General features: G+C 36.6%; 1 protein-coding gene across 1 annotated transcript; it reads right to left on the bottom strand.

Moving 5' to 3' along the window:
* Positions 1-5,942: 5,942 nt before the first annotated feature.
* LOC123252062 (integrin binding sialoprotein) lies at positions 5,943-22,692 on the bottom strand. The gene is made up of 7 exons (XM_044681428.1): positions 22,678-22,692; positions 14,788-14,853; positions 14,603-14,653; positions 13,703-13,780; positions 10,045-10,107; positions 8,020-8,190; positions 5,943-6,470 (listed from the first exon to the last, which is right to left on the bottom strand). The coding sequence occupies exons 2-7, from the start codon at positions 14,839-14,841 to the stop codon at positions 5,943-5,945; spliced, it is 945 nt and encodes a 314-aa protein (XP_044537363.1). The 5' UTR covers positions 14,842-14,853; positions 22,678-22,692.
* Between the last annotated feature and the right edge of the window lie 2,499 nt (positions 22,693-25,191).

Raw genomic sequence — 25,191 nt, 5'->3', positions numbered from 1 at the left:
TTGAGGCAACAGGTTTTAAGTGACTTGTCAAACAGCTATAAATGGGTAAAGCTAGATTTGAGCTCAGGAAGATGACGCTTCATGCCTCCCAGCTTGGAACTCTACAAACTGTTTCTAACCTTAGTTACTAGATTGCAGTACTTGAGTACTTTCTAATTTTTATTTTAATCACACCTTCCCATTCCCTTCCTCAAAACTGAAGTTTGTTTTGCTTATGACTTACTCCCTCACCCATCCTGTTCTCTCTCTTACATAGTCTTCTCTCAGATCCTATTTTCTTGCTGAGTTTAACATATTTCTTTACCACAATCTTTGTGTTCTTGGGAGTATGAGTGTTCCATTCCTATACTGCTCAATGCTATGGGTAGATTCTGCTTGGTCCTGAATTGGGTGGCTAAAATCTTTTGAAGTAATTGTTTTCTCTTGTTTCCTGCTCTTCTTTGGGTACGGCCTGCCTGGATGCTGGCTGGGTCAGGCACATGATGCCTTTTTGCTAGTTTGACCCTATTTCTTGTCCCTGGGTCGCCCTGGCCTAAGCCCTGGCCTGGTCCTGTCCTCTGCTGTCAGCAGGACATTTCATGCTTCACCTTTCATCTACCCTAACTTGTCTCTGCTCCAGGCTTCTGTAGGATTCTTTTTGGGTAGTCTTTGACTAGAAAGAACTTATTTATTGGGAATGGGATACTATTTTTTAGTTTTATTTTTATCTATTACATGTAATAACAAATTTCCACAGAAGTTTTTCAAAATTTTATCATCCAAATTGTCTCCATCTCTTCCCTTACCCTTCCCAGAGCTGGCAAACAATTCAGTCTGGGTTATATGTGTATTATCATGCAAAACATGTTTCCATACATTTCATTTCTGTAAGAGAATAATCATATAAAACCAAAAGCCCAAATAAACTGAAGTGAAAAATTATATGCTTTCATTTGCATTTTGACTCCAAAAGTTCTTTCTCTGGAGGTGGATAGCATTCTTTGTCATAAGTCTCTCAGAATTATCCTGGGTCATTGTATCGTTGAGAGTAGCTAAGTCTATTACAGTTAATCATTACACAAAATTACTGTTAATATGTATAATGTTCTCTGGGTTCTGCTTGTTTCACTCTGCATATAGGTTTTGGGGAAAAAGAATTTTCTATTCTGGATCATTTATAGAGTTTTACTGACATGTTGGTAAAGGATCTGGGCTCTTTGGTGTCCCAATGCACCATCTTCCCATATTTCCTCGAGCTACATTATTGCAAAAGTCTCTCTGTTGCAATCTGTTCTTATACATTGTCACCAAAGTGATTTTCCTTAAGCATAACAAGTCATTTTACTTCTTTTAGAAATCAATTCCAGTGACATTCTCTTGCCTCTCAGGCCAAATACTTCCTCTATACACCCTATGATATATCTACACTGACTTGCTTGCTATTCCTCACAGATGATTTTTCAGTCTTCAGATTAGTATGAATGGTTGTTTAATGACTGCTAAGTTCTTCTGTTTAAAATTTTGATCCTCTCCTAAACTGCAAAGTTTTGGTGGACTGCAACTCATATACTTTTTTTTTTAATTTTTTTTAACATTTATTAATAATCATTTTTAACATGGTTACATGATTCATGCTCCTACTTTCCCCTTCACCCCCCGCTCTCCCCCCACCCATGGCCGAAGCACATTTCCACTGGTTTTGTCATGTGTCCTTGATCAAGACCTATTTCCAAATTGTTGGTAGTTGCATTGTTGTGGTAGTTTCGAGTCCACACCCTCAATCATGTCCACCCCGAACCCATGCGTTCAAGCATTTGTTTTTCTTATATGTTTCCTCTCCTGCAGTCCTTCCTCTGAATGTGGGTAGCGTCTTTACCATAAACTTTTTTTTTTTTTTGACCGAAAGGGTCTCAAACCCAACGTGCTCCAAACTGAACTCATCATCTTCTTCCTCAAACTTGCCCTTCCTGGAAACTTCCCTATTTCTGTTGAGAAACACCATCTTCAGAATCATCCTTTACTCTTTACTCTCCAAATCCAGTTGCCATATCATGCCATATTCAAAGTATCGGTCTCATGGTATACATCCCATTTTCTTCATTCACACAGACATCAATCTAAATGAGCCTGGATTATTATAGTCTATCTCACACAAAACTGTCAGGATGGTCTTCCTAAAACAGATCTGGTCCTTTTATTCCTCTGCTTAAGAAACTCAAATGGCACTCTGTTACCTCAAGCTTACTATACAAATTCCTTAGTTTTTCATTTAAAGTTTTCTTTCCTGATTTGGCTTCTGGTTGTCTTTCCAGGATCCCTTTAATGCATTCTATTTTCCAGCCAAATAGTCCTACTCGCTGTTCCATGAACTCAGCATTTCATCTCCTGCCTCTGTTTTTTACAAATTGCCATCTGGAATTCTTTTCTCCTTTACCTCTTCCTTTTCAAATCCCTACGTTCCTCTGAGGCTCATATAAAACACCTCTTCCTACAGGAAAGTGTATCTTGTTCCGCTAGTTTTTAGTGTTTGCTTCACCCTCAATCCTAAATCTTATCTGTGTACTTCATCTACATGAATATTTTACTTCAAGGGAAGGTAGGCTTCTTGAAGGCAGAGACTTTTTTCTTTTGTCTTTATATCCCTGTGCCTTGTATAGAACATGCACTTAATAGATATTTGTTGGATTGTATTGGACCAGACGATCTACACTGGTGAGCTCTTTCCCTTAGTTCCTACCCTCAAATAAATTACATGCTATAAAGGAAGGTAACATATACATAACAAATATATACACAAAATACATGTATATACAAAGTACATATAAAATATATCTATAAGGGACTTTTTTTGGTTGGGAGGTACTATTTAGCAGGATTGGGAAAGGCTTCATTTAGAGGTTGGCACTGGAACTAGGCTTTGAAAGAAGCATAGATTCTAACAGAAGTAAAGAAAGAGTGGATACTAAGCATGAGAGGCAATCCGTTTCACAGCAGGAAGACAGGAAATGGTGTGTTGTGTAAAGAACAATAAATGGGCCAGTTTGACTAGAGCTTAGAATACCTCCTGGAACAGTAGATTAGAAGCAAGTTGAGAGATTTTAAATGTTAAAACAGAGAAGTTTGTTTTTCAGCCTAGAGATAATTGGAAAACACTGAGGTTTATTGAGTAGGTCAAATCTGTGCTTTGGGATTAACTTTGGCAACAGTGTGAAAGATGAAGGAAGAGGGTAGGGAATTAGGAGTCTATTGTAATGGTCCTAATAGGAGGTGAAGAGGCCCGAATTTTGGCGGTGTCTGTGTGAGTGGAAAGAAGAGACAGATGTTTTGAAAGTCAAATCAATTATACTTAGTTATATGGGATTGGAATGCCACTAGTTGAGGGTAGTGCAAATTACTGTAAATAGAACCAGATCAACAATGTTGCTAGGATTCAAAAGCTAATTTTGTTCAGAATTATCCAAGTGGCTGCCTTAATCCACCAGTTCATTGTGTTTTTTAAAATAAAAAACACTGACTTTCCTTTGAGTCTTTTTTTTTTCTGTTCACTAATATTTACTGTATGAAGTCTACGGCTGAGAAGTTTTTATAGAACTGACAACAGTTCTTTCTGAGAACCTGGAAGTGTTCTTGTATATAAGGGAGTTATTTTAGTCACCAAAGACATTCCATTTAGCCCTCAAATAATTGCTTAAAATAAAAAATCTAGAAGAGTTAACCTTTTTTTTTTTTAGTCTTTGATAATAGCATTGATAATGCTAGTGATGTTTTGTGCAATTGTGGGACAGGTTCAACTCTTATTCATTCCTCTATAAATTAGATGGTATATGAAATGATTCAGTTAGAGTTGCCAACTTTTGTTTCTATTTAATTTTTAATAAGTGGCTAGTAGTACACTAGTACACTAGCATGATAACACCCTAACATTGACCATAACCTTTTCCTTTTATTTCGTTGTTTACTGAGCTTTAGTTTAGACTCTAGAGCTATGAAGTTGTGGTTTCTATGAAAGCTATTTTAGCAAGGATGGATAGAGTTGGAAGACCAAAACTAAGCAAACCTAAACTGACAATTCATAACCAAGAGATGGGATTTTTTATAAGGCACTAACTAGTCCAAATCTATCCACAGTTTTTTGTTTGTTTGTTTGTTTTTTGCAAACCCTTACCATCTGTCTTAGAATCATTACTAAGTATTGGTTCCAAGGCAGAAGAGCTAGAAGAGCTAGGCAATGTAAAGTAACTTGTTCAGGGTCACACAGCCAGGAAGTATCTGAAGCAAGATTTGAGCCCAGGACCTCTCATCTCCATGTCTGGCTCTCTTTCTGCTGAGTCACCCAGCTGCCCCTCAGTCCACAATTTTTAATAGACAATATTGATCCCACTGGTTCTCATATCCTAAAATATTTCATTAGAACCACTTCATCACACCATGTATTTTGGAAAGATAAGTTTCTCAAATAAGAAAAGTACCTAGTCCTATAAGATAGCAAAGGACTGTTTTTATTACTTCTTCATAAGTGTTGAAATGACTTTGGCTCAGTCAGAGGAGAGCTCCCCTTCCAGCCAGAGAGAAGTATTTGATTCAAAATCAGGGTAACATCAAGATAGCATGGTTGCCACAGTTGTCTTTCTGGGACCAGACATGGAGTCCACTCCCCTACCACCAGAGTGATACAGGTAAGAAAGAGGTCATTGTGAGTAATGAGACAACCAATACCAAAACAAAAGGTTAAAAAAATGGAAGCCTCCATGTTCCCCATTGTCTCTTGGGTAAAATACAAACTAGTTGTTGGAATTTAAAGCTCCTTACCATATGCCTTCAATGTGTATTTCACAGCTAGTCATTCCTTTTTCTGAAGTTCGGTTCCAGCCAAACTGACTACTCAATTTTCCCTATATACGCTCCTACCTCAGTGCCACATTAAAAAAATAAACAGATTGTGTTGTATTTTACCCCAGATATTTAATATCTCCAGTTAAGGATTTTTTCCTATTTCATTTTGTCACCTGGAGAATGACATTTAACAATGATATATCCTGGATATCATAAATATATGAAGGTATATAGACCCATAATAATTAATATGGGTCCAAATGATTCTACATTGGAAAAATAATTAATAATACAATTTTCATTGTAATTTTATACTATTGAACTTCTCTAATTGCTATTTTCAGCTTATAAAAACACTGCGCTATATTCATACTCATCCTGTTAATAGTAGTTATAGTAATTAATCCATTCTATTTGTATCCCCAACCCACAGTGCCAAGCTCCTATCTTATACTTAATGAAATGTTTATTAATTGGTTGATTCCACTTCAAAGCTGAATTAATTTCATCAGTCAAGTTCATTAGCACAGTAAGAATTTAATGATTAAATGTTAACCACATTTCTTTTAAATTCCAATATGCTTTGTGAATTGCATTTGATTTTAATAGAAACGATAGAGTATAAACATATCGTGTACATTAGGAATCGTGGTAATAATTCCACTTGAACAGTGTTTGATAGGCAACATTATAAAAGTTTACATATCTGTCATATAGTGTCCACAGCATCATGAGATGGCATATTCTGAAACAACATCACATTTTAGCATTTCATAATCATGCCACCCAATAAAAATATTTTTTTAAAAAAAACAGATATGGTGCAGCAGCCTCAAAACATTCTCCAGCATTATTATGACACCAGAAAATCACTCCTGCTAGTTAAGAAGTAGTACTGATTTGTAAGGGCTTTGATAAGTATCCCCCTGGCTAAATACTAAGAATTCAGTTAATTTGAAAACTGACCTATTTGGCAAAGAAAGTTTTAAAGCAGCAGCACCACTCCATATCATACTGTGGATTTCTTATATTACATCTTCCTGAGTTCAACTTGGGAAAAAAAATAACCATGCAAACCATTAGTATGAATGAACTTCATCCTTTTATTGGTTTTCACTGGTGATAGGAGTTCACTGGTGATAGTAGTAATCTTGACCTTCATAGCCATTGTATGGTTGCCCTTTGTAGTAGCTATATTCATCCTCATATGCTCTGTAATTGTCACCTCGGGGTTCTCCATTCTCATTTTCATAGGTTTCATACCCATTATCATATTCATTAGTGACTGGTTCTTCATAGCCGCTGTCATACAGATTGCTGGTGCTTTCTTCGTATGGAAGAGAAGTAACTTCATAGATCCCTTCTGGAAGAGTAATAGACTCATACCTACTGTTCGGAGATGTGGCCAGTTCAGTACTGTTGTTGTCCTTGTCTACACTGGCTTCAGTGCCATTTTCTACTTCTTCTTCCTCTTCTCCATCTTCTTTCCCACTGCTCCCATTTCCATGGTCTCCTTCAGCACCACCATGATCAGTGCCATTGACTACTTCTTTATTTTTATCTACTTCAGCTTCACTCTCTTCATTCTCTTCTTCCTCTTCTTCCTCCTCTTCTTCATCACTTTCTTCCTTTTTGGTATTATTTTTACTGTCTTCACCCTATAATGAATATTTTTAAAACATTCAGTTAAATATAAATTTTAAAACAACTAAGAATCTTCTTTTTTCAGTTTTGTTCTGCATGAGTTACATCAGATTTTGTTTTAAACTAGACCAATATTAGCTGCCCTATATCAATGAAATCCAAAACTGAAACTATCTATATCTTTATATTTATTTATGCAAAAACATGCATTAGATATACATACATCAAATCCTTGATTTTTCTTCTCCTATATTCTATTGAGGAGAAAGAGAAAAACTATAATGAAATAAACTGTTATTATGGATTTTGAAAAAAACACCTCTAGGGGAATTATCTGGTATGATTTGCTTCTTATTTCCTATCATGCTTTCTCCCCAGTCTCTATCATTTTAAAGTATCCTTCAAAATCCAGATCAAATATTACATTATTTATGAAGCTTTTCCTGATCCCCAAAGCCAGAATTAATTATAGAAATGATATAATATAATGCCCCTAATTTCAAAGATGAGGAAACTGAGGCCAAAAGCTCTTAAGTAAAACTGGGATGCAAACCCAAGGACTCTGCTTTACAATACATTTATGTGCCCTTTTAATCTCATCTATTAGATTAAGTGATCCTTAAGAGCAAAGATTGTATTTTATTCATCTTTTTATTCCTTAGATAGTGTTTTATATATTATGTATGTACTGTTGTATGTGATAATAATATATATAACCCAGATTTAATTGTTTGCCATTTCTGGGAGTGGGGAGGGAAGAAGGAAGGAAGATAATTTGGATCATATAACTTCAAAAAACTTATGTGGAAATTTGTTATTACATGTAATTGACTTAAAAATTTTAATAATATATGTGTTTATATCACATACATATATACATATACATACATATACACACATCTACATCCTAAATAAATACAGGAATAAAGGACTCTGGAATCAGATAACCGAGGTTCAAATCTCATCTCTAATTCTTACTACCTATGCAACACTGGGAAAATCATTTAAACTCTTTGTGCCTTTATGCCCTCATCTGGTCTAAATGACCACTAATATTCCTTCTTGCTCTAGATTTATGATCTTATGTGTGTGCTCTTTAGTACTGAATAATCATTGGCAATCAGAATGTTGACCAATCAACTGAGAAAGATTCAATTCTGGTCAAGAGGCTATACTCAATAAGGCTGGGAAGTGGATTATATAATATACAGGAAAGATTTTGAATTAGGGGGTTTAGGGTTAATAACTTGCTAGTTAACTATGATTTACAGGAGGACATAGATAAGAGTCATCCTGGAAGGGAGAAGGTATGAAAGGGCACTACTATGGTTAATGTCTCTGTTGCTGACACCACAAATCCAATCAATCTGTTACATTTTTAGTTAACTAAAATATCCACTCATCTAAAGCATTCTAGCTAGTTGAAATTTTAGGATATGTGGGTGTTTTTTTTCCAAAGCATACACTAGAAGTGTTAATCAACTAAAGACAATAGGAAAAAGTAATATTTCATAGAAGTGGGAGAGCAAGGTCATGTTAACTTTGGAAAAAATGCATTCTCACCTTCTTTGGAATTTGAATTGCTGCTAAACCCACTGCTAAATCGCCACTTGCAGTGGTATTCTCCTCTTCATATCCAGATGTAGTGGCTGATAGAGTGGTAGATTCTCCACCTTCTTCTTCTTCTTCATCTTCACTTCCATTAGTCTCTGATTCTTCTTCATTTGAAGTCTCCTGGTAAGAAAATCCACAACAAACATATTTATGTTTTAGACAATAAATGAATAAACTATGCTTCAAATTTTGTGACAAACTAACAAACTCTATGTCTATTATTCTTTAGTCACAATCTCCTAATTTGGAATACCCTTCTCCTCCTTTTGTTATTATGAATTCTTCTCCTTTTATAAATTCAGCTCAAAATCTATTTCTTCCCAGATAATGCCTACATTTTACACATCTAGTAACTGAGGAATTCAGTTCAGTCACTACAGTGTATAATATGATTTCTACTGAGTCTCTTCAATCAATGAATGTATTGTTTTTCTTGTTGAAATTTGCATAAAATATCATGGATCCCATGAACTCTAAGTATTTGCTGTTGATAGAAAGGTTTCTTTCACTTAGATGGCTCTCAGATTTAGATCGATGAACTGATTACATCATAATTATAGGGTTTTCTTCAACAAGTAATTTTTAATTTAAACAATTCCCCAGCTTATACTTAAAAAATGAGCCCTTACCTTCCACCTTAGAATCAATACTATGTGGGCAGCTGGGTAGCTCAGTGGATTGAGAGTCAGATTCAAATCCGGCCTCAGACACTTCCCAGCTGTTTGACCCTGGGCAAGTCACTTGACCCCCATTGCCCACCCTTACCACTCTTCCGCCTTGGAGCCAATACACAGAAGTTAAGGCTTTAAAAAAAAAAAGAATCAATACTATGTATTGGTTCTAAGGCAGAAGAGTGGTAAGGGCTAGGCAATGGGGGTTAAGTGACTTGCCCAGGGTCACACAGCTAGGAGGCTAGGATGGTTAACTGAAGATGTCAAAAAGATTTTCCCAATTGTAGAGTGGTTAGGGATTAATATTCAGTTAGGGAGCCTGTAGTTAGGAGTTATTCCTTTCTTTATATGTTTCTCTTCCAAGTTTATATATATATATATATATGTGTGTGTGTATATATATGTGTATATATGTGTGTGTGCATGCAAATACACATGTATGTATGTATATAGATAGTCTAAAGGCAACGTGATTCTTAGAATTCTTTGCTTCTTTTATGACCAATCTGCCATAGCTACTGCATATAAAACTGAGGAACATTTGTATTTTTTCTTTGTTTAATGGGTGCCCATTACTAAAGCATTTGTAATCAAATACCTAGCCTAGGCTTGTCTAAATTTACTTAAGATGACTCTTAGAAAAATGTCTCAGCCTTAGAAAAATGGAAAGGCTACTCAAATCTTTTCCAGCATCATAATATAGAGCTTGGAGTACTGGTATTGCATTCTAGCATAGGACAGTGATAAGTGTCCTGCTATGGACTCAAAGCATCTGAGTTAAATTCTTCCTCCCTAGAATGAGGGACTTGGACAAGATGGCATTTGAGATCCATTCCAGCTCTAGACCTCTGATCTGAGATCCCAGAATTATTTACATGCCACTCTGTGGCATGGGTAGAGAATTATTTTAGAATTTTAAAGTTTAATTATTTTATATTTACCATTCTAACAATACTGGAATTGTCATTTATTCAACCTCTATCGTCATGGTCTTGTTAGAGGCTTTCAGTTGATTGCTTTTTCATGGAAAAAAACCTTTTACCGTCACTCGAAAGTGAAAGTACTTCTGAGTTCAATCCCAGATAACTCTAACTGGAAGGTTGGGGCAAGGTCTGGGAAGTTGTTTCAATTTTTAACTGAGTTGGGAATAAGTTACCTAACATCATTGCTCTCCAAAATAGAAAATAGTAGGCAGTAAGTAATTCTGGAATGACTGTTTGTTGAGTACAAACAGCATCTCTAGTTTATTGTTCATTTTTGTGCTCTTCAGGTTGTTTTGACATTGGCCAGAGAAATTACCCACCTCTTCCTCTTCCTCCTCCTCTGAGCTATCACCATCACCTTCCTCAGATGAATCAACATTGTGCTAAAATACATAAAAAGACAATCAGAATTTTCTACAGCAGCTGGTCATAAACATAGAAATATCCAATGTAGCTATGTATATGCTAGATTGTATCTAAAGTTAATATAATGACCTAGCAAAATGAGAAGAGAGAGTTACAGAATTTTAGAGATGAAAGAGACCTTAGAGTCCATCAAATCCAACCACCTTATTTTGCAGATAAGAGAATTGAGGCTCAGAGAGATACTGTAACTTGCCTGTGGCAGACTTGAAACTAGAGTTTATAATTAGACCTATTTTAATACATCTTTTAAAAAATCAACACAAAAAAATCATTCTTTTCATAACTAGAAGGAATCAATAATAGAACATTTATGATGTGCCTACTGTGGGCAAAGCATTTTAATAAGTGATTGGAAAGATACAAATTTCAGATTAGATATCCGAAAAGATACAAATTTCAGATAAGATATCCACTCAGAGTTCACAGTCTTGTAGGGAATAAGATAACAACATAATTTACTCTAAACATATCAATCATATTTAATGTATTTAAAATGGCATTTGATTCAATTTGCATGTCACTTAATCTTCCTATGTCTCTTTCATCATCTGGAGCCTTTTCTCCCTTCAATTCTGGCATTTTATTTTTCTATTATTCTGTAATTCTCTGATCTCTTGTTAAAGAAATAATGTTAAATTTTTTTTATTTCATACATTATTTTTCTTAATCAAAGAATCCTCCACATATACAGAGAATGACAAAATCAAAATAAAACTTTTAAATCAAGAGTGCTCTGACCATTGAACAATGCAGGATTTAAGGAACCCCAAAACACTACCATATTCACTTGGAATGTTAAAATCAAGAAAATTTTAGTTTTTATGTGACCCAAGAAAAAGTTCTATTTGGTGGCATTGGTTTAATAAGCAATTATTATTATTATAGTTTTTCACTAACTGATAATTTCATAGTGATTATTCTGTTCAATAACTCTTCTCATTATTAATGAGGGACATGGATGGCATAGATAATTAAAATGTGATCCACAAACTTTACATTAACCATTAATTTCAACCTCCTTCCCATCAAACCATTCACTAGAATTGCTATCAAAATATAGGATATGTATTCTTCCTCTTCTTTCCAATTAATGGAAAACATGTGAAAGAGCATTTGAAGGTAAACAGCAGGAGAAAATAGAAGAAAAATCTTGACTATAATGCATAAGTTAGGTTAATTATTTCCTGGTTAATGATGACCTTTTAGCTATCAGGGACATAACACTTTCTGCTTTCCCTACAACAAATCAAAATGAATTTGACTGTCAAAATGAAAAGACTACCAAAAAGGGTATTGAGCACAAGAAAAAAATGTAAGAATCAAGATCCTAAAAACATCTAGCAAATTCAAGCTTTGGTTATAATGACTTAGTTTTGAACTTTGTTGTTGTTTAGTCATTTTCAGTCATGCCTGCTCCTGTGACTCCTTTTAGAAATTTTTTGTCAAGGATACTGGAGTGGTTTTGCCATTTCCTTCTCTAGTTCATTTTACAGTTAAGGAAACTGAGGCATTCCCTTGCTGCTGGATCGCAGAATCTCAGAATTTTAGAGTCAGGAGAGAATTTAGTAGTCATCTGCAAAAAGTCATACCTCAAAAGGAAATTGCTACTTTAACACAATCAGGTAATAATCAAGCTTCTGATTTCCAGCTGACTTCCAGTGAAGCAGAACCCATTACCTCCTGAAGCAACATTTTCCATTTTTGTACAATTCTAATTGCTATTGATAGTTTTTATTGATATTAATTAGCTATTTCTTTGCAGTTTCCATATACTGTTCTGATTTCTGTGTTCTGGGGTCAAAATGAACAAATCTAATCCATCTTCAACATGAAAGCCCTCCAAACGCTTGAAACCAGCTTCCACGTCTCTGATGAGTCTTCACTTCTTCAGGCTAAACATACTTCATTACTCCTAGCTGTCCTTGAATGCAAATTCTTTTATCATCTTTATTCATTCTGATTGATTTCTTCTCAATACTCCATCTTAAATTTTTTTTAAAAATAAAACTCTTACCTCCTGTCTTAGAAATGATACTAAATAGTGATCCCAAGGCAGAAGAACAGTAAGAGCTAGGCAATTGAGGTCAAGTAACTTGCCCTGGGTCACACAGCTAGGAAGTCTGAGGCCAAATTTGAACCCACGGGCTCCCATCTCCAGGCCTGACTCTCTACCTACTTGGTCACATAACTACCCCATAACACTCCATTTTCACCATAATTCTTTCCTTAAACCTCAGGGCTCAGAATTGACTATAATACTCAGATGACCAGGTTAGAGCTTGTTTTTGTTTTTTTTTAAACCCTTACCTTCTGTCCTGGAGTCAATACTATTTATTGACTCCAAGGCAGAAGAGTGGTAAGGGTAGGCAATGGGGCTTAAGTGACTTGCCCAGGGTCACACAGCTAGGAAGTGTCTGAGGCCGGATTCGAACCTGGGACCTCCCGTCTCTAGGCCTGGCTCTCAATCCACTGAGCAGCTGCTCCCCTTAGAGCTTGTTTTTATTCCTGAAAGCTCATCCCCTGTCAATGGAGCCCAAGATCACATCGGCTTTTTCTGGCAGACAACTCACAATACCAACTCCTGTTGAGCCTGTGGTGCACAAAGTCACTGAGACTGATATCTTTTCCCCATCTGACCACACTCTCCCATCCCATAATTAAGAGGATCCTTTTTTGAACCCAGGTGTAGGGTATTGAATTTATCCCTATTAAATTCTGTCTGATTATAGTCAACTCAATATTCTAGCCTATCAAGTTCTTGGGAATCCTGCTGGTCATTCAGCTGTCCCTTTCAGGATTGGATATTCTGCATATTTGATAACCAAACTATCTGTGCCTTCATCTACGTTGTTGATAAAATGTTAAAGAGCACAGGACCAAACATGAAGCATGAGTATCTGCTGTCCCTTGTGTCCAGAGTCCTGTTAGTGATTCTTGTACTATTTTCAGTGGAAAGATTAAACTTCTTGGAAAAGAAAACAAGTAAAATGAGAAATAAGCAGCTACTCATCCTCTATGTGGTCAGTAATCACCCTATCGATCCCTAGAATCTGTGGCCCTATGACTTCTTACATATTCTGCTTTTCGTCAATATATTTTATTTACTTGTTTGACTATTTATAAAAACCCTTAGCTTCCATCTTAGAATCAGTACTGTGTATTGGTCCTAAGGCAGAAGAGTGATAAGGACTAGGCAATGGGCAAGTGACTTGCTTGTTGAAAACTACTTTTAAATTCCAGACATGTCATTGAGCATCTTGCTTTAAAACACAAAAAAAAAATCCTTTTGTGCTTAAACATTGAGAATACTGCTAGTGGAGTACTTGCTTTGGTTTGTTTGTAAAAAATAGTCGATTTTCTACTGCCATCTGTCCCGTGTTGAGGTAATGAAAGTTGTGTATATCAAAGTAAGCTGAGACTATATTAGAGGCTTCAAGTTTTCAGAATTTCTTTGAGTACTCATTGGTAAAAAATTTTTCTGTTATATTTTCAAAGAATCATTCAAGTAGTTAGATCTTAAAACAACTCTGGGAAAAAAAGTTAATTGGTTACCTGAACTGGAATTCGTTTTAGAGGTGGGTAAAAGTAGGAATATTTGTATAGATAATATCTCTGTCTGTGATTGAGGACCTAGGAGAGAAAACAAAATGAAATATTTATATTTTCTTCACAAATGCCTGAAATGGTTTCTAAATTAAGTAGAAAGATGAGCATGTTTTCCTTCTGGAAACTACAAAGCTCCTTTAATAACTTCAAACTTCTCCAAGAAAAAAATTCTAATTTTTTATACTATATTCTACCAGTTTATATTCAGCTATGAGTCATTTGTCACAGAGCCTCTGAATAACCAAAAACATATATCCCCGGAGGACAGTTGGAGGTATAAATAGACACATAGCATGAAATCATGAAGAAGAACCCAGATGAAAGATATCATCAAAGAAATGTATGTTAGAAATAGAAGATGGAGTGGCGGGGCAGCTAGGTGGCTCAGTAGATTGAGAGCCAGGCCCAGAGATGAGAGGTCCTGGGCTCAAATCTGACCCCAGATACTTCCTAGCTATGTGACTCTGGGCAAGTTACCCCATTGTCTAGCCCTTACCACTCTTCTGCCTTAGAACCAATACACAGTATTGATTCTAAGATGGAAGGTAAGGGTTTAAAAAAAATTTTAAAAAAGAAATAGAAGATGGAGTGGTCTTGTGGTGAGAGATTACTGGGGGATAGTCTGTCTGCTCCATTGGGAGCCTCTTAATGTCAAGAGAATTTGAGGAAGTTCTCAGTATTTTGGATGGGTCCCACTGGGTCAGATTTATGAAAGGACATGGACAAGAGTCTCTAATAGTAGGTAAACATGGCCAGGTTGCTATAGATACCATCAGAGGAAATATTTACCTTAATGAGATCACATTATGAGTAGCCCATAAAAAAAGAAAATATTTTTTAAATTACCCCATTTTCTTCAGAATCCTCTAATTTGGCCCTTCGATATAAGTTTTTTGCCTGGAAGGGAAAAAATCAATATTAAACGGGTATATTTATCTATCCATGCATCCATCTATCTATCTGTGTATCTGTCTTTCTGTCTGTCTCCCTATTGACCATGGAAAAATGAAGAGAATAAGAAAAGAACTTACTGAGAAAGCACAAGCTATTCCCAAAAGGCTGAGCAAAATTAGGGCTGTCTTCATTTTGTTGACTTTCTGAAATTAAACAGGTTGCAAATGTATAATCATTGTGAAAAATAATTTTTGCATTTCTTCCCACATCCACAAAGGAATCTATTTATTGGCTTTCACTTGTTTCCACTCTGCTTGAGGTTTTTATTTATTTTAAAGTATATTGATCTATATATTGGCCCCGAAGAGAGCTAACGCTGCATGGTCCTGTGTATAATCGTTCGTTACTATGAATCCGATATTGGATAACCTAATGAGTGCAAAGTGTTTCATCTAGAAGGCTTTTGTGTGTAAGGAAAAATAAATGAAGAATGGAAGGATGGGAGATTCGAGATTTAAAACCTTTAAGATCTCATGGCTTTAATTTCTGCTGAGAAATCCCATTTAATTTTGATGTGAGTGAAGAGTTCTTGGGGTCATGCTAAGAAGAGAAATTAAGAAAAAGATATCCAATGAGACGGGTATAAAAAACTGTAACAGGAATATTAATATATCCACAGGAATATCTAAAACCTCTAGGTTAGATATGAATAGAGGAAGACACCAGGGAGGATATTCCCTTAAAAACTTCTTGTCTGGGGGAAGTAGCTACAAAAACAAGCTTTAAGTGCCCTCTGATGGTATATGGTGATATAACATCCAACTCCTCCCAGTTATCCTGATTTAGAACCATGTAAAACACCTCATTTTGGCAGGGGAAAGAGAGGCAAAAAGGGGTAGAAGATGTGCTTTAACTATAACTATCCTAAACTATAACATAGGAGTTCGATTTTACCTATAATTATTTACTCGTTTACCTTAATTTATTCTGTATATGATTACATACTTGGCTCTATGATAGAATTTAATCCCCTTGAAAGTAAGGACTGTAATTAGTTGTTGTTTTGCTTTAATTTTTTTTTCTTGCATTTCTATCCCCAATACCAACACAGGACACCCAGCCATTCTTGTACAAATTGAGACCATTGGGCAAGAGCTCCCTCTTCTCCCTTTCTTCTCTTTTCATATTACCCATATGCCTTCTGCCATTATCTCCTCCTAACCACTGTCTCCCATAATTCCCTCTGTTGATTATTTAACATTCATCCTGCATATAACTTATTTGTGCATAGTATCTCTCCCACATTAGGCTGGGAGCTCCTTGAGGCCAGGGACTCTCCTTTGCCTTCTTTGTATCTTCAGCTCTTAGCATAATGCCTAGCAGGTAGTAGACACGCTTAATGGATGTTTATGGACTGATTAATTGTTGATTAATTGATGTAACTGAGCATATTAACTATAACAAAGGCTCTATGAGAAAATATGTTCTTATTCTCCATTTGGAGACCAGAAACTTCTGTGACTGTACTGCAAACAGAGACTCTTTACCAACCTGAACATGCAAATGGGGAAAAGCTAGTGGTAATTCTAAGTTACTCATGAGTTGATGTTGAGTCTCAGTAAAAAAAAAAAAAAAAAAAAAAAAAAAAAAAAAAAAAAGCTCTACACTGGGAGCTCCCCACCTTGATGAACTCACAAGCCCAGACCCCCCCCCCAAAAAAAATCCTATACAGATTAAAAAAAACAACAACTAGGAAAATCCTTCCCCAAATCAATGGGGAACAAAAAATAAAAAGGCTTTGCCTCCACCCCCAACCTAGACTTTCTAGTTCACTTAGCCCTTGTAGTAAAGAAAAAACAAAGGACACAAGATAAAAATGGGAAAATTCTGGGATGAACCTAGTGCTATAGGGACTTGGCTCATAGCAATGGCAGTCATTTCTGCTAGGAGAGGAATGCTTGTGTTAGTGTGAATTTTCATAATAAAAATCATACTTGTGCTAGGGTTGAGATTTCAAAGAATAGAGGCAAAGATTTTTCAACTAAACTATGGACTGTTGGATAATATAAAACACACATGGGTGAATTCCTTCACGTAGAAAGGACATAAGGAGCTCTTGGACTCATCTGCTTCCTTGCTAGCTGCCCAGTCTCTTCCTTTCTCTTGGCTCTGAGGAATGAAGCTGCCCACAGAACTTCTTCCAGGAAATCAGCCTTGTCAAGATAGTGGCTGAGGGGGCAGCTGGATAGCTCAGTGGATTGAGAATCAGACCTAGAGACGGAAGGTCCTAGGTTCAAATCTGACCTCAGACACTTCCTAGCTGTGTGACCCTGGGCAAATCACTTGACCCCCATTGCCCACCCTTACCACTCTTCCACCAACGAGCCAATACACAGAAGTTAAGGGTTTAAAAAAAAAAGATAGTGGCTGAACAATAGCCCTCCTGCAAAGCTTAGGGAACTGTGGGGAAATATTATAAAGAAGACCAAGAAAGCTGACAGCTAAAATCTAGAACTAGCAGACACCAGCTACCTTTAAGTCCTGGGAGGATGGGTATCATCAACAATAAGAGGGAAATTATGAAGAGGGAAGGAAAAATGATGAGTCTAGTTTGGGGCATGTTGAGTTTAACATGTCTACAGGATATCCAGTTTAAGATGTCCAATAGACAGTTGGAGATATAAGTCAGAAGTTCAGCAAAGAGGTAAAGTCTGGAACTTTGGCATACAGATGGTAATCAAATCCATGGGAACTTGATGAGGTCACCAAGTATAGAGGGAATTTCTGACCTGCATGAAGAATTAGCAAAGGAGAGAGAGAAGGAGCAAATAGGAGAGCCTGAGGGTTGTATCATGAAAAACTAGAGAGAAAAAAGTATCTAGAAGAAGAGGTTGAATGACAATCTGAAAGGCTACAGAGCGTTCAAGAAGGATGAGAATTGAGAATGGGAATGAGAATTTGGCTATAGAAAGATTATTGATAACTTCAGAGAGAAGTAGTTTTGGCTGAATGATGAGAAAAAGCCAGACTGTAGAGGATTAAGAAGAGGATGAAAGGTTAGAAAGTAGAAACATCTAATTCCCCAATTGGTTTTCTCAAAGAGTTTAGCCATAAAAAGGAGGAGACAAATGGAACAAAAGGTATCAAGGTTGGATGGGTCAAGTGAGAGTTTCTGGAGTATTGAGGAGATAGAGACATTTTGTAGGCAGGAGGGAAGCAACTGGTAGATAGGAAGAAACTGAAAATAAGTGAGAGTCAGAATGATATAGAAGGATAATCTATTGGAGGAGGAAGGATGGAATGGGGTCATTTGTGCAAACAGAAAGAAGACTTTATCAGATGATGATTATCTGTTAAAACTTGGCTGCTTTCAGCAATGCAATGATATGGAACAATCCTGACATGGGAATGCTATCCACCTTCAGAGAAAGAACTGTGGGAGTCATCTTTCACACCAGTGTATCTTTAGTTATATTTTGGGGTTTTGGTTATGTATGAATTTTCTCTTACAACAATGACCAGTATGGAATTGTGTTTTGCATGACTATAACAAATGGGGGAAAAAAAGAAAGAAGGCTTTGTCTTAGCAAGAAGGGCCACCTCACTTTGTAAGATGGGGGTAGAGGAGGAGATAGTGACAGAAAGCTTATGTTTTTATTTGAGATAAGAAATGATGATTTGAGATAAGAAAAAGAAAGAAAGAGGGTCATATATGACCCGTGTAATTGAAAAGAATAAGGGGAAACTAAGAAGCTCAGTGGATGGAAAGCCAGGCCTAGGGAAAGGAGGTCCTGGGTTTAAATCTTGCCTCAGAAAGCTGTGTGACCCCCATTGCCTAGCCCTTACCACCCTTCTGCCTTGGAACTGATACATAGTATTGATTCTAAGAGGGAAGGTAAGGGTTTAAAAAAAGAGTTAGTTATCCAAGCAATCCAAATTATACATGTTGTAATGTATCATATGGACTTTAGCAATGGTATTCTTATACAATCTAGTTTCTTTTGTCTCTTACATTGGTGGGGGAAGATATGGAACATCCTATTTACTTTTTTTTATTGCATAGGGTTCCAAGAAGTTTGAATAATACTTACTTGGAAAAGCCAAATGAGTATAAGTTCTCTTGTATGAAAAGAAACACAACAAGATTGTAGTTTCCAATGCTTTAGCAATGACAAATGATCATTTCCCAAGAAATAGGTAAATATTTTGAAGATCTGCTATTTCATTGGTGATTGCACTCCCTCTACCTGTCTAGCAAACTGCAACCCCTCTGAAGCTTTGCAGCAGTTCTTTGAATGTTGCCATTCCCCCAGAATTCATCATCTTGAGGCCAGGTAGTCTGGTACTCAAACAATTGCCTCAGTTCATCTTCAGAACCACACTCAAAGCTAGACATATTTACACAGCACAAAGAAGTTAAATCCAATCCCAGTAACTGCAGGCATATGAGGACTGTGGAATATGAGAGTATTTTGAAAACACTTTTCCAGCTTTTTTTTTTCAGTATCTGCAAACCCAGTGTTTTGTGTGAGGAGGGATTTCTCTATGCCCTGATTTAATTTGAAGGTGGGAGAGAGGAGAGTTTCTTCTTCTGTATATCATGGGAGGAACTAAGTGTCCATTTTCTGTAAGTGAAAGAACAGGCAGCTGCTTTGAAAGCTGGGACAAGATTTAAGACAGGGCAGAGGGTTGGAAAGTAAATATTCCACCCTAACGAGGTTGCTTTTTACTTTCCCCACCAAGGTATTAGAAGCTATTGTAATAAATAATGTGATTAAATAGAATGTTGAATGTAAATAGAAAGAGGGAAAAATGGTTTAACAGTCTGCTGGTTGGTGGAGAGGGGGTGTAGTCAGGTAGGTGGCTCTGTAGATTGAGAGTCTGGGTTCAAATCTGGCCTTAGACACTTCCTAGTGTGACCTTGCACAAGTCACTTAACTTCTGTATACATAGGGGACCAATGATTGACTTAATGGATAGATTTTGTTTTTTGTTTTTTGTTTTTTATCCTGGGACTCCATTCTAGGAGCATAGGGCCACAACCAGTAGGCAAAGGGTTGCTCAGGGTCACCCAGCTGGGAAGTGTCTGAGTCCGGATTTGAACCTAGGACCTTTCATCTCTAGGTCTGGCTCTTAATCCACTGAGCTAGCCCAGCTGCTCCTACTTTAGGTTGCAGTTTCTTTAGCAGATGTAGTTTTTTTACAGGGTGGGGTTGTGGGGTTGCTAGCCCCACGCCCAACCCTCCTCTTTTTTCATCCGGGCTAGTGACCATCCTTAGCCCAGGAGTGGTAAGGGTAGGCGATAGGGGTCAAGTGACTTGCCCAAGGTCACACAGCTGGAAGTGTCCGAGGCCGGACTTGAACCTAGGACCTCCAGTCTCTAGGCCTGGCTCTCAATCCACTGAGCCACCCAGCTGCCCCAATGGATAGAGTGCTTGGAATCAATTCAATCCAGTCTCAGACAGTTGCTAGCTACCTGACCCTGGGCAAGTCACTTAACCTCTGACTGCCTGACAAAATGATCTGCTAGAAAAGGAAATGGTGAATCACTCTAGTATTCTTGTCAAGAAAACCCCATGGATAGCTATTATCCATTGGGTCATGAAGAGGTAGACCCAAATGAACAACAACAAAAGCTAATATTATTTCATTCTTTTTTTATTGTTTGTTTGACGTTAAGTGACTTGCCCAGGATCACATTAGCTGGGATGGTTCTGAGGCTAGTTCCTCTGGACTCCAGGTCTTGTGCTCTATCCACTATGCTATCTATCTACTCCTTAATTGGAAATCCACAGATGTGTCCTCATGAGTTACAGTTTTAGAAACACTGAATCTGAGACAATAGCTACCCTTTGGGGAACCAACCTCTGAGTGCAAATGCAACTTTGAGAAGTAATCCATAGGTGGTATGTTATAAATATAAGAAAATATATGCAAAATAAACACACACAATGAAAGTATTTTATTTTATTTTAATTTTAAAAATTATTCTAATGGTTCTAGGGGCGGGGAGGTGACTCAAAGGATAGAGAGCCAGGCCTGGAGACTGGAGGTCCTAGATTCAAATCTGACCTCAGACCCTAGGCAAGTCACTTAACCCCAATTTCCTAGCCCTTAACACACTTCTGTCTTGGAACTAATGCTCTGTATTGATTCTAAGACAAAAGTTAAGGGTTAAAAAAAAAATTCTAGTAGCTTTGGAGATAAGGAAAAATCTTATCTAGAAAAGAGGGAAAAGATATATGATGCTTTTAAGGGCAAATATCAATGACTGCCCCTTCCATGTATTGTGTGGTAGTGATGATCTCTGGATCTCTGTTTGGAAGCCCCACAAGCATGCAATTCCAACCTGTATCTCCAAAAGCACCTGCAAACCTGGCCCTCCTCCAAATTAGGTTCCAAATCCTAGAATCAACCTTGACCTTTCTATGTATCCTTTATCTCAAATGTAAATAAATGTCAAGTTCTGTCAGTTGTGTCTCCAGAATCTCTCTTTCATCCATAACTTTCTTTTTACTCGCAAAGTCATTACCTTGGTTCAGATCTTTAACTTCTTTTTTTTTTTTTTTCTGTCTTGGGATCAATATAAAGTATTAGTTCCAAGGCAGAAGAGCAGTAAGAATTAGGCAACTGGAGTTAAGTGACTTGCCCAGGATCACATATCTAGGAAAAGTTAGAGGCTAAACTTGAACCTATGATCTCTGGTCTCTGGGTCTGGCTCTCAAACCACTAAACCACCTAGCTGGTCTTGGGCCCTCCCTCCCAATGTGAATTGATGAGAGAGTCACCTCATTTGTCACCCTGACTCCAAGCTCCCCTCCCTCTCCTGGACAGATGCCCAAATTGTCTTCTTAATGTACAGGGCTGGCCTTGCTTAAAAATTCTGCAGTGACAGAGTTGTTTGTTTGTTTGTTTTGTCAATAAAATAAAATACAAACTTGTCAATGTGACATTTAAGTCTCTTAATAAAATGATGCCCATCTAGTTTTTGAGCCTTAAGGGAGCTCTTTTTTATTTTTATTTGGGAAATAGTGTGCATTCATTCAGTCCTTAGAGCTCATCTCATCTCAGCCTATCACAATCCTATTTTCATTCAAAGGGTGGCTTGTATCATCTCTCCTGTGTCCTTTCCCCTGATCTCCTCAGGTTTTAGTTTGCACTCTGTCTAAATCATGCTGGCTGACTTCTTCTGGACTCTTTCCCTCTTACCTTGTATTATATTTATCTGCATAAATGTTGTATTTCCCAGCAAACTCTTAAGTGCACCGAGGCATGGGCTGCCCTATTTCCTCTTTTCATCACTTGTCACTTAGCACAATACCATATCCTGAGAAAAGGTTGACTAGAATGGAATCGATTTAAATTAAGAAAGCTCTTAGATGAAACAAGAGACAAAAACAAGGCATACCTTGGTAAAAAAACAATATGAGTATATGTAGATAAAATTCTAAGACTTTGCACGTATACATATATAAGCATCTCATTGAAAAAGATAGTATGCAGTATTTTCTTATGTAAGCTTCTTAAATGAAGGACTTTTCATTCTTTATCATTGTGTCCCCAGTGCCTACCCCAGTGTTCAGAATAGAATTTTTGGAACATTTGATGCATATTAGGTTGAAGTCTATGGTATAAGATACAGCATTATATAGGTTACAATGAAATGCAAAGACAGCTTTCTTTCCCCTTTTCTTTGGATGTATCAGATTAGCAAAGTGTATTTTACACTACAGGAATACCTCGTGGAAGAAGGGAAAGGGAAGATCACAAATGAGTATTGGTAAACATACAGAAGCAAGAATAAGATCAGTGACTTCCAAGTTAATTCTTGATACTTTTATCAAGGAATTTGGGCTTTAGATGGAAGAGTGCATCCTTTTGGACAAAATCTAAAAATCAAGAAGATACAACAAAAAAAAAATCCCTAAATTATACTGCATTCTAGAAGAGAAAAGGATTTCAGAATTTGAAATTAAGAAGCCTCCCTCCCTCACACCCCACTCCAAAATCAGTGGAGTAAAACTCACCCTTCTGTAGAACTGAGTTGGGCAGACAAGCCAGCAAGAGTGAGTGAGTGGACACAGATTCAATTTTTCCTCTGCTCATTCGTTCCTGCTGGATATAAACTATTTTTTGTTCTCCAGTAGCCAATCACAACCACTGCCAATGTGATGTCAGAAAGTGGACTCTCATAAAAAATGAAGAAAAAAAAAACAAAACCCAACCTTCATCACTTTTTCTGGTCCTAGGTTTAGTTTATAAACATGAAATGCTCTTCTAGTGCCAGGAGGTTTGCATTGTGGAATGTAATTGAAGGTTTAAGTTAAGATGAATGGTTTGGGTTCTGAATGTTCATAATAATGTTCAGGATTGAATTAAGATAAATATTCAGGGCATCAGACTATTTTGGAAAATGATTTTTACAAAATAATTCCTCTCCACTTGAAGCAGTGTTAGAGGGAAAGAAAGTTTGGGGGACACCTTTGCAGATACAGCACTGAATGAACAAAGTAAAATTGTATGGAAATCTCAGCCTAGAGAATATATAAGCCTAATGATTTCCATTGCAAAACTAATTTTGTGTTTCACATTTCTTTATACACAAGTGAAAAAACCAATTATGCCATTTTTATTGATAAGATGTACTTCTCAGAATACATGGCTGCAGAGCTTATGCCAGCAAGGTTGGAATTGGAATTGGTAGGATCCAGAGAAGATTTTTAAGGCCTTTCTTCACATAAGGGAAGGCATTCACATGCAAAGGTGTGAAGGGGTCTATTTTTTAATTTTTTAAAAATATAATTATTTCCTCTCAATTATATGTAAAAACATTTTTTAACATTCATTTTATTTAAAATTTTGATTTTCAAATTCTTTCCCTCTTTCCTACTTTCCATCTCCTGTTCCCTCCTACTCCTCCACCCTCCCTGAGATATTAAGTAATATGATACAAAATTTTACATGTGCAATCATATAAAACATTTTTCCATATTAATTATTTTGTGGAAAAAATTTCCTACAAAAAAAAGAGGAAGAGGAGGAGAAGAGGAAGAAAAAGAAGAGAGGGAAAGGAAGAAAGAAAGAAAGAAAGAAAGAAAGAAAGAAAGAAAGAAAGAAAGAGGAAGAGAAAAGGAAAGAAAGAGGAAAAGAAAAAAGAAACATAGCATGTTTCAATCAGCATTCAGACTCCATCAGTTCTTTCTTAGAAGGCAGATGGTATTTTCCACATCATTAATCTCTGGGATTATCTTGGATCACTGTATTGCTGAAAATAACTAGGTCATTCACAGTTGTTCATCAAAAAGTACTGCTATTACTGTGTACAATGTTTTTCTGGTTCTGCTCACTTCACTTTGCATCAGTTCAGGTTCTATATTTTTGAAATGGTCCAAAACCCAAATAATAATGGAAGTAAAAATCAAAACAATTTTGAAGCTTTTCACCTCACATGCAAAAAGTTGTCAAACATGACAAAAAGAGAAGTTACAATTGAAAGTGTTTTGGAAAGGCAGGCATAGTTGACCAATCTACAAATTAGTGTAGCCATTTTGGAAAGCAATTTGGAATTATATAAATATAGTGATTAAAATGTCTACGCTTCAGCTTAAAGAGTCCATTGTTAAAATGAAAAGTTTCATATACACCACTTTTTGTGATAACAAAGAACTGGAAACATGCCCATCAACTCAGGAATGGCTAAACAAATCATGGTACATGAATGAAATACTGAATCACTTTTCTCTAATAAATGCTATTTGTAATGAATACCAAAAAAGCAGGAAAAGACTTCCATGAACTTGTGCAGTCATATAAGCAGAACCAAAAAAATATATAGAATTACAACATAAACATATAGAACAACACAAAAAAATTGAAAATTAATATTGAGAATTACCAGAGAATAAACTTGATTCCAAAGAAAAGGTATGAGAAGATAACTGTCCCATCTCCTTTACAGAGCTAATGGATTGATACATGTGGAACATTACATATATTATCAGATTGCTACAATTTACTGATTGGTTTTGCTGATAAAAAAAAACAAAACATTCTTTGATTCCTTTCTAGGAGCATCCACTTCCCACCCCTCTTTGGAATTTCCTCTAGATATTCAGTTAATATAGATATGCATCTCTGGTTCCACTCTGATAAGCATCATCAATAGTACCTACACAAATCATCCTTTGACTTCCACAGATATACCCTCAATCTCAGTGAATTACCTCATTTCTGATTCACCCCATCTTCCTTTTCTTTTTTCGTCCCTTGTTGACTTGGAAAGACACAGAACCACTAAAATAGTTATAAAACCAAATCTTTAATCAGGAAAAAGAAAATTCCTTAATAATGGCTACACAGAGCCAAGTGCTAAATACTACACAGACCATGGGGACTCTAGGGATTGTGTTTCTGAGAGAATAACCTTGCTAGATGATTCTCCAAAGAACAATAGAACATAGGGATCTTATATATGTTTGGGGGAACTAAGGACTGGGAAGTATGATTGATTGGCTTTACAATGTCTTCAAAGAAATGAGAAG

Source organism: Gracilinanus agilis, chromosome 6 (assembly GCF_016433145.1).
Source record: "Gracilinanus agilis isolate LMUSP501 chromosome 6, AgileGrace, whole genome shotgun sequence".
NCBI lineage: Eukaryota > Metazoa > Chordata > Mammalia > Didelphimorphia > Didelphidae > Gracilinanus > Gracilinanus agilis.
This window is presented reverse-complemented; position numbering and strand designations above follow the sequence as displayed.

Coding starts and splice junctions, on each gene's coding strand:
- LOC123252062 (XM_044681428.1), bottom strand. CDS start 14,841: ATGAAGACAGCCCTAATTTTGCTCAGCCTTTTGGGAATAGCTTGTGCT. Junction 13,781..14,602: donor AGGATTCTGAAGAAAATGGG/GTAATTTAAAAA, acceptor TTTCTCTCCTAG/GTCCTCAATCACAGACAGAG. Junction 6,471..8,019: donor CAATTCAAATTCCAAAGAAG/GTGAGAATGCAT, acceptor TATTCATTATAG/GGTGAAGACAGTAAAAATAA.